The sequence below is a fragment of the Rhinopithecus bieti genome, unplaced genomic scaffold (genome assembly GCF_001698545.2).
Source record: "Rhinopithecus bieti isolate Rb0 unplaced genomic scaffold, ASM169854v2 scaffold_3062, whole genome shotgun sequence".
NCBI classification, from domain to species: domain Eukaryota; kingdom Metazoa; phylum Chordata; class Mammalia; order Primates; family Cercopithecidae; genus Rhinopithecus; species Rhinopithecus bieti.
In genome coordinates, this window is record NW_016804432.1 from 3,423,702 (window position 1) to 3,434,184 (window position 10,483).

General features: G+C 35.4%; 1 protein-coding gene across 1 annotated transcript in view; it reads right to left on the minus strand.

Annotated features, from left to right (window-relative positions):
• Positions 1-10,483, minus strand: part of AGPS (alkylglycerone phosphate synthase) — a 160,781-nt gene that overhangs the window by 98,902 nt on the left and 51,396 nt on the right. The window contains 3 exon segments of the mRNA XM_017868293.1: positions 2,745-2,825; positions 5,857-5,936; positions 7,622-7,693. Of these exon segments, the coding sequence (XP_017723782.1) occupies positions 2,745-2,825; positions 5,857-5,936; positions 7,622-7,693 (233 nt within the window).

Below are 10,483 nucleotides of genomic sequence, written 5' to 3' on the forward strand. Positions count from 1 at the left end.
TCAGCCTGAATGAAACAAATAGTGCTCAATAAAATTAGTGGAATGAATCAAAGTTCTAAGGAGTTCACATTATTAACTTATTTCATCTTGACGAAAAACCCTAAAGTAGGAATTATGATCCCCACTTTATAGGTAAAGAAACTGAGGCTTAAAGGTGAGTAACTTGCCCAAGGTCACACAGCTAAGAGCTATATTTGAGGTTTGCAGTGAGAGCTAATAGCTATTAGAAACAAAAAAAGATAATGTGAGGTTATTAGTGATGCTGTCCCTAAGCAGAAAAAACACTTGACTCAGACGTTAACTAATAAAATAAAGTAGCCAAATATTTAATAAACCTAGAAAAAATTCTCCAAACCCATAATTGACATGTTAGCAGCTTCCATTAAATTTTATCATGTTAACATCAATGTGATTTACAAGTTAAAGCAATTAAAATCTGTGCTACCCAACTACTGTACTGGTGTCATTTTAAGCTTGCAGAAAGAAAAGGCAGGATGTTTTAAACTGGTTACCTCAACTGAAGTAGAATCTGAAGGACACAGAAGTTTAATGACGAAGAACTTTAACTGGGATCGAAATAGCTGTAGGAACTACGTTATAGCCTACTGGAGGCAAAAAAGTAAGTTCTATATTGGCATTTAGGGAAATGAACTAGTAGGTAAAATATCAGAAGTTCTGAGAAAATGTCATTTAAATTTCAAGGAAATATGTTCCTTGAATTTTAATTCTAACCTTTAAAAAAAAAAGAAAACTTGGAAAGGTTAAAATACTACATCAAATGCTATAATAAAGATACAAAATTGGTGACATAAAAGGCCATTCTTTGTTATAAAAAAAAAATGCTGTGCTGATAATGCCTCATTCAAGTGTAATGGAATACTGATACAGGACGTTTTAGAGGTTTTTTCATTAAATACTATTATTCTGTCCACTGAAGTTCATTATAAACTGTAATAATTGATAAATCTATTTATCTGATATAAAATCCTAATTTACTGAGGATCTTTAACACTCTCAACAAATAAGTTCAATTTTATTCCAGTTATCCGCATCTTACTGCATTAAATAAAAAATAAAGAGCTTAATAATTTTTTTTCAAAGCCTATCATCCAGAAATGGTCAGGAGAAGACCAACGTCAATCAACTTTTCAAGAAAGAAAAGAAAACAACAACAAAATAAGATCAACAATCACATCACATCTCTTCCTATTAGAGGTTTGGGGGAGAGGGGTCTCTATAGCCCAAGTTGAACAAAATGGTCAGTACATCACTAACAAATGGAACCTTCTAATTTTTGCTTACAAAAGCTGAGTTATTGTTACCTTGATTATGTTTGAGGAAGTTGAAGGAACCAATTTATTTTCACTATTACCTGCTTAGAATCTATGAAGGAAACCTAAAGTTTTCCAAAAATTCATTAGGATCCCAAAAAAGTACTATAAGAACTTCAAGAATCTCATGAATTTATGAAATGAGTAGTTGTCAATGAAATTGTGCACTGAAAAGTTCAATGAATACCAATATTTACCCAGCTGATGAAATATATCACCAACATCCTAGAATTCCATGTTCAAACTGTTCCATTTTGTTCCATTTCTACTACTTCAGGTCACTATCAGCTCTTGCCTAAATTACTGTTGCAGTCTCTTAGTCCACCCTTACATAGACCACCCATTTCACCACACAGCAGCCAGAACAACACAAGTAAAAACGTGAAGTTCAGACTTCTAACAGGTGCTTTATAAGGCCTTTTATGATCTGAACTCCTCATGTCTTCCTGGCTTGATCCTTTACCACTACTGTACCCACTCCCACCCAATATACAAATACCAAGAAGACGTGTTCTCCCATACACACACTAGCCTTCAGCCATATTCAGCTATCTGCAGTCCCTCAAAAGCAACAGCCGGCCGGGTGCAGTGGCTCACGCCTGTAATCCCAACACTTTGGGAGGCAGAGGTGGGAGGATCATGAGGTAAGGAGATCGAGACCATCCTGGCTAACACGGTGAAACTCCGTCTCTACTAAAAATACAAAAAATTAGCCAGGCATGGTGGTGGGCGCCTGGAGTTCCAGTTACTCGGGAGGCTGAGGCAGGAGAATGGCGTGAACCCGGGAGGAGGAGCTTGCAGTGAACGGAGATCGCGTCACTGCACTCCAGCCTGGGCGACAGAGCGAGACTCTATCTCAAAAAAAAAAAGCCAAAAAAAAAAAAAAAAGCAACAGTCACCCTGAGAAGCTCTGCATATATGCTCCTTCCTCTGGATTGTACGCTCCTTTTTTGCTAACTCAGACTCATTCTGAAGTCTCATTTTAAATGCTGTGTCCTTTGCCACTGACTCAGTATTAAAAAATAATAATAATAAATGCCAGGTTCTATGTGATACCTTCTTTGCACAACTCATGCCCAACTAGCCCCATCTGATGATCCATAATACCCTTCACTTAGCATCCACATAGCAATATTCACTCTGAATAATTATTTTTCAAACTTTCTGTCCTAATCTAAGCTACCTGAGGGTAGGAGACAATGCCTTATTCACTATCATGTCCTTGGAATCTAGCTCAATGCTTGGCCCATAATAGAAACTAAACAAATTCATTGAGTGAATGAATGTATCACAAAAGGTATTTCATTCATAGAGGGGATACAGTTTCGAAAACTTTCATTAAAGAAATAGCATCAGAATTGATATTAGAGTATGTTGATTTAAAAAAAAAAATAAGAAAAAGAAATAACTTACCTGTCTTTCCAACTCTTGTCCTGTTATGCCAGCCTCTACATGAGCTGTCAAATTGTTCTCATCAACCCAGAGAATTCGATTCTGTTGTAAAGGAAGAAAGAAATCTGATCTCCATGAACTACTAATATTTTCTCAGGAAATATAACTTCCTAATTCAAAGCAACAAGTGATAAGACAGTGATTAAGCAAGAAGGGTTCCCCTCAACCACTCACACTGGAAACGAAGTCCACTTATCCCAAACTATACAACATGATGACATAGTAACAAAGGCAGTATATTATGCAGGGGTTGGCTTAAAACATAGACTCTGTCTTTATTCAGATGTTAATTTAAATTAAACTCCTTCTCTTACCTTAGGCAAATTATTTAACTGTTTAAATATTTATTGTTTCCTCATTCGTAAAATGTAAATAGCAATAATACATAAAGTGTTGCCTACAATAATTAAATGAGATACTCCATGTAAAAAAACAGCATATACAGGTCCTGGCATTGTGCAAATACTATCTGCACTATGTTAACGTAGCAATCATTATCTAATTGAAGAATATCAGAATATGACCATAAGATTAGAAAAAAAAATCTGCAAAGACATTTAAATATAGCAGATGGCATCACTGCTTTGTTTTTAATTCAAAACAGGGCCAGAGATCCCATGTACAAAACAAAGCATATCCCTGCCTTGGGCTCAAAAGAAGGAACTAAATTTCATCTGGCTCAACTTACCAAATGTATGACTGCCAATAAAAAATGTTATCTGACATTCTTATTTGACCTAACTTTTACATATATATGAATTTTCATGAATTATTTTCTACTATTAAGAGCAGACTTCTTTCCCCTTTCTATCTGGCTGAGCAATCGGGTAACATACAGAACCTTCTTCTGGATCCCAGGGAAGCTTTCTTTCGACTTTCATATGCTCAATTTCACGGCAATAACTAACATAGATAAATCTACTTAATAACAAAAAGAAAAGAGCACAACAGACAATACAAAAACAGCAGTTGCTACCTACATTCCAAATCTGAACACATATGAATAACTGCACTGCTTAATTCATAGGGTTGTGAAAAACATTAAATAAGATGATGTATGTGAATGCACTTTTAGTTTTATGTTACATAAAACTCATAATTATACTCTCACTATAAGACAATAGTAACTTCTTTCTTTCTTTCTTTCTTTTTTGAGACAGAGTCTTGCTCTGTCACTCAGGCTGGAGTGCAGTGACATGATCTTGGCTCACTGCAACCTCTGCCTCCTGGGTCAAGCAATTCTCCTGCCTCAGCCTCCCGAGTGGCTGGGATTACAGGCACGTGCCACCATGCCTGGCTAATTTTTGTATTTTTAGTAGGGAAAGGATTTCACCACATTGGCCAGGCTGGTCTAGAACTTCTGGCCTCAGATGATCTGCCCACCTCACCCTCCCAAAGTGCTGGGATTACAGGCGTGAGCCACCGCGCCCGGCTGACAACAGTAACTTCGATACAACTATGGTATAATCAGGTTTTTGGTCCTTTGGCAGCTAAACAAAAGACAGTATTATTAAATTGCAGAATGAAAAGACAAAGAATTTTTAATCTGATGGTACCTTATGTATACATCTTCTCCCCTAACAGACTGGTTCTTGAGGCAATTACATACTCATTCTAACTATATACCTTGCAGCTACCAAGAGTTCAAACATATCTTTTGGTAGAAAAAGGAAATTAAAAGCAGCAGAAAAAAACTTCACAGGCACTCACAGAAAAACTTAAAGAAAACATAGGCTACCCTATTACATCCCATATACACTACCAAATCCATGTTAACATTCCAGAATAAGCTATTCTGCAGCTATCATCTGAGGAAATAAATTGCCTTTTCTTAAAATCTGGGATAAGGAGAAAGGTTAATGGGGAACTTTACAATAAAAGAAGTGCTCACCATCTGAACTTGATCAATTTTAGCATCACTAAAAGTGGGACAATCAGCTATTACACACCTCTATTGATGTTATGTGACACTTTTTAAAAAGCACATTACCATCTATGAGGGATTCTTGCTGTAAAAACAAAACAAAACAAAAGGCAATGCCTGAATCTAACTAGACTTTATACGGAAGTTCTATTTAGTGGACATACAGGGCTTAGACAAAGAGTTAAATGACAAGAAGCAGCAACAGATAAATTCAAAATATGACATTCTATATCACAAATAAACTTGTTTCTTCAAAAGTCTATAATATTCAAAAGAAAGAAAACAGGGAGTAAGAGGAGGCTTTTACATAAAGTGAGACTTAAGAGCCACAATGGAAAGCTAATGTGAGCCTTGTCTGGATCCCCATTTGAACAAATGAACTATAAAATAGACATTTTTTATATTGAAAATTGAATGTAGACTAACTACTAAATAACATAAAGAATTACTTTTGATTTTGCCAGGAGTGATATAATAGTTATGTGAGAAAATGTCCTTTTTAAACGAGATTATACAGAAATAATTATGTGTAAAGTAGCACTGTATCAGAATTTGCTCTAAAACTACTAGAAAAAAAAGAAAGATAAAGAAAGTATGACAAAATGTTAATAACTATTTATCTAGAAAATGGGTACACTATTCTCTCTACTTAGGCGTTCGAAAAAAAATTCAAATTTGGTAAAATAGCATGAAGACACATACCTGAGGATAAAAGTAAACCTATCTTTTGGATAACTGAATATAAGGGTAAAATGTAATAATGAAATAACACTTAAAACAAAATGGATATTAGATTCTTTTTTCTTTGTCGCCCAGGCTGGAGTGCAGTGGTGTGATCTTGGCTCACTGCAACCTCCGCCTCCCGGTTTCAAGCAAGTCTCATGTCTCAGCCTCCCAAGTAGCTGGGATTACAGGCACACGTCACCACACTCGGTTAATTTTTGTATTTTTAGTAGAGATGACATTTTGCTATGTTGGTCTGGCTGGTCTCAAACTCCCGACCTCAAGTGATCCACCCACCTCAGCCTCCCCAAGTGCTGGGATTACAAGTGTGAGCCACAGTGCCCGGTGGCTAGATTCTTTTTTAATGACAATTAAGGTGGAGCCAATAAAGACAATGTTTTAAATATATCTCAAATTATTAAATACCATTTGTGAAGTGTCCAAAGAAATAATTGTTCTTGTCTCATCTGCAGGACACATCAGGCCATATGAAACACTTGTTCCTCCTGCCAAAATAGGAAACAACAACTTTTATGTTTAAATATTCTGTTTTTAGCTATATTTCTAGGGCAAATCCCTCATATCAAGTACACAGATAGGAACACTAGAAAAGTGATACCTATTAATACTTTGCAAAATACAATTTGCCAATGCTCACACACTAAAAGCAAACTCACCTTTATTTTATGCTGAGTGCCAAAATGAAGCAATATTATGAAACTGAAAGCAATGGGCTATGGCTCCATCCCCTGGACATGCCACACTCAAGTGAAGCCCCTAGCAATTTGTGGAACTCCAAAAACATGATTAGAAAAGTTCTAAGCTGATAATTACTGAGGAGAGGGAGCTTAAAAGAAAAAAAGACCCATCCCATACAACTAGAGACATCATTACTTCCTACCACAATTATGAGATTCATTTATCATTTAAAATAATCTTATATTCTTATACAAAAAAGCTTTAATAAATTAGAATAGAAACAAGTTTAAAATGTCTAGATTATGAGGTTTTAAAACAAATTTAGATGTTTTGGTGAAAAGGTGATTTTAATATAGAAAATACATAGAAGTATTTAAATATACTGTTGTCTTAACATTTACTGTCAAAGGAAAAATGCTTTCTTGATACCATTAAAGAACAATACAATGTTCTCTGTTCTTAACCAGATCTAAATCATCATATATCAGAATAAATTCTTGACTGATACTTCCATAAGCTCTGCATGAAAGAAAACATGTGAAAGTCACCTTCCACAAGAAGTACAGGGGGTGTTAATCTGTAAGGTTCAGCGTAACTTTACAAAGTGAGATCATTAAGTGTCGGTTAAAAACGTGATGCCTGTGATCAGTAACTACTATTTGCTTGTCACAGTCATTTGGAATTAGAAAAATATTTCATAATAAATGGCATTTTAGTGCCTTTTTTGCATGAATTCAACAGAAAGCATCAGCTGAAGAGGGAATATGGAGCTTCTGGAATTGTTGGCAGTCTCATCACCATTCCTATGCTAATCTCAAAGGTTTATATAGGACATATTTACATTTAGCTTTTGAAAAAGAAAATTATCAGGCCGGGCGCGGTGGCTCAAGCCTGTAATCCCAGCACTTTGGGAGGCCGAGACGGGCAGATCACGAGGTCAGGAGATTGAGACCATCCTGGCTAATACGGTGAAACCCTGTCTCTACTTAATACAAAAAACTAGCTGGGCGACGAGGCGGGCGCCTGTAGTCCCAGCTACTCGGGAGGCTGAGGCAGGAGAATGGCGTAAACCCGGGAGGCGGAGCTTGCAGTGAGCTGAGATTCGGCCACTGCACTCCAGCCTGGGTGGCAGAGCAAGACTCCGTCTCAAAAAAAAAAAAAAAAAAAGAAAAAAGAAAAGAAAATTATCTCCACAAATATACAGGTTAAAAAGTAACTACTAAAGCAGAAACATTTTCTTATTCAGGCATTAAATCACAGCTTCAACTAGGACCCATAGAGGAAAAAGCCATGAACTAAGGTATATCATGTCTCAAACAGTTTAAGGAATTCTACTTAGAACACAAAAGAGCATCATTGACCAATTTTTTAGAATAACCACATCACAATTACAATAAGGTTTGTTTTCAGTAGGGTGATGCAAATATTTTAAATACAAATATTTTAAATAGAAGAAATTTACATATCAAAATTCAAAATGCACAATACCTACCACCAATTGGTATGATACAAAGGTTGTATTTGCAAGCTAGATTCACAATCTTAACTACATCATCATGGCATGCTGTTGAAGAAAGGGAAAATAAATTAATTACAGAGGCATGAATAAAATCTGATAACCTTGGCAAATAAGAACCTATGAAATTCTTTATCTAAACTTTTCCTTCATTTATTCACTCATTAACACAATGAGTTGAGTATTAAAACACTTTACCTTTTTAACTTTTCATTTTGAAATAATTTGACTTACAAAAAAGTTACAAAGACAGTACAAGAATTTTCCTTCATCTCACATCCCCAAATATCAACATCTTATGTAGCTACAGTCCAACTATCAAAACCAAGCAACCAACACTGACACAATACAATAAACTAATCTACAGACCTTATTCAAATACTTCCAATTGTCCTACTAATGTCCTCTTTTCTGGACCAGAATCAACTTGAGGATCACACCCTGCATTGAGCTGCCTTGTGTCTTCTTTAAAAATAGGCATTTCCTTAGTGTATCTTTAACTTTCATGACCATGACAGTTTTGAAAAACAGTGGTCAGTTATTTCATAGAATGCCCCTCAGTTTGGGTTTGTAGATGTTTCCTCATGATTAAGTTCAGGTTATATATTTTGGGAGTAATTCCACAGAAGTGATGTTGCATCTTTCTCAGTGCATTACATCTAGAAGCACATGATATTAACATGTCTCATTTCCAGTAATGTTAACTTAATGCATCATTTGGTTAGGCCATGTCACTAGGTTTCCCCACTATAAAGATACTGTGTTTCTTGCTGAAATTAATAAGTATTAATTGTTCAAATAATTTATTCAATATTCAATATTAATAGGTTCAAATATTAACAGGTATTAATTGTTCAAATACTTAACTTCAACAAGAAACACAATATCCTTATAGTAGGAAAACCTAGTGACACAGTATTTACATATCTTAGACTACGTAAAATACCATGTTTCTCATCATATTTTCACCTAATTTTAGCACCATTGATGATTTATTGTTTAAACAAATGTTTGCAATATTGCACAAAATACACTGCACATAAATTCCTTTCCTTTGTACAGAACTAAAGGGTTCTCTTTATGCTTGTAAAAGTTATATAAGTAACAAAAAACTGACTGGAAGATTTTAAATGCCAAGCAAGAGGTGCTAAGACTCAACTGGACTGGCAATAGGACACTAGTGGAGGTTCCTAATGAGGGGAACAAGATGGCAAAGAGATTGTTTTGGAAAAGTCAATCTCCTGATATAGTAAGAGATGGCATGGAGGAGTGAGACTTGAGGCAAGAAAACTATGCAAAACTCCAGTATTAGTTGCTAAGAGCCTAGGGACTCAGCAGGAAATAAGAATGCTGAGGAAAGCAAACGAATATCCATTTATGAATACAAAAATAGTTCTATAAAAGTTGCAATTATCTTTTCTAAGGTTTGTGTAAAGCTAAGAAAACATGTCACTTATATCATTCCAATTTTTAATAAATATCTATTTTCAAGCTTTTGGATTAAGCTTATAAAGCTTGCTCTCTGTGGTAAATTTACTAAATAGAATACTCATTAATTAACAATTCACAAAATACCCAAAGATGTCTATTAAAAAATCTTCAACAAGGCAAAATTATCTTCTAGGAATGTCACCTAATCAAAAGGCTTCCTTAACCATGTTATCTGAAACTGCATCCATCCCACTACACATCCTTGTTCACGCTACCCTCTTACATGCTTTTATTCACAGCACTTAACACTAACCAATATGTTACATATTTATTTGTGAATTATCTGTGTCCCCTCAGTAAATTCTATGGCACTAGAAGGGATTTTTGTTTTATTCACTGCTTATCCTCAAGTACCTAGCCTGTATTTTCACAGTCCTAAAGTTCTGGTGTTTAAGCCGATGAAAATAATGCATAAACACTAAATTTAATAAGTGAAGTAACTGTCCTTACTCTTAAACAAGCCCTAAGCATACTATTAAGCAACACATAGAATTCCGATTCAGATCAAAGCCAGACTTAAAGACAACTACAATAGATTTCCTAGTTGTGTGTGTGTGTGTGTGTGTGTGTGTATTGCAAGAATGAGACAGCCACAACCACTCTATGGAATACCACATTGCCTCAAATTTCTTCATTGTCTCAAAACGAGGCCTCCTACAAAGAAAAACTTGGACTTCATCGCCAGTGGAAATTTACATTAAAATTAAATAAAGACCTCAGTGACTTAATGACTTGTTGGGAAAATATTTCCAAAGAAGTCATTATACTAGGATATTGAACAGAATAAAACTATAAACTTGATTCATCCAGGAATACACCATTCACAGAGATTCTTGAAGTACGGAAGAAGCTGGCAAAAGGATTATTGAATTAATCTCCCAAGTGTGTATGGGAGACTTAAAGGGGCAAGAAATTATAAGGCATGAAAACCCTTATGGTTTCACAAAAACCTAGATATACAATGAGAAGGAACTGATTTGGAAATTGGGATGGAAAAAAAGTGGAAGAGCAAAGGTGCAAGGGAACCAATAAAATGGGAGGGATTTTACAAAGCAAAGAAACTTTTGTGAAATATTGTTTACTACATCTGGGTTTTTGAGAATATTTGGATTTCTTAAAGCAAAATGTACTTCCACTATATTATTCTGTTTTGTTTTGCTTTTAAGAGATGAGGGACTTACTAGTCCACGCTAGACTCGAACTCTGGGCAAGTGATCCTCCTGCGTCATCATTCTGAGTAACAGGGACTACAGGAACACACTGCCAAGCCCAACTCTCTCAGTACTTTAATGTTGAAAGACACGAAGAAAATGCCTAGAAGGTATACTTGAAAGTTCTTTTTTTTTT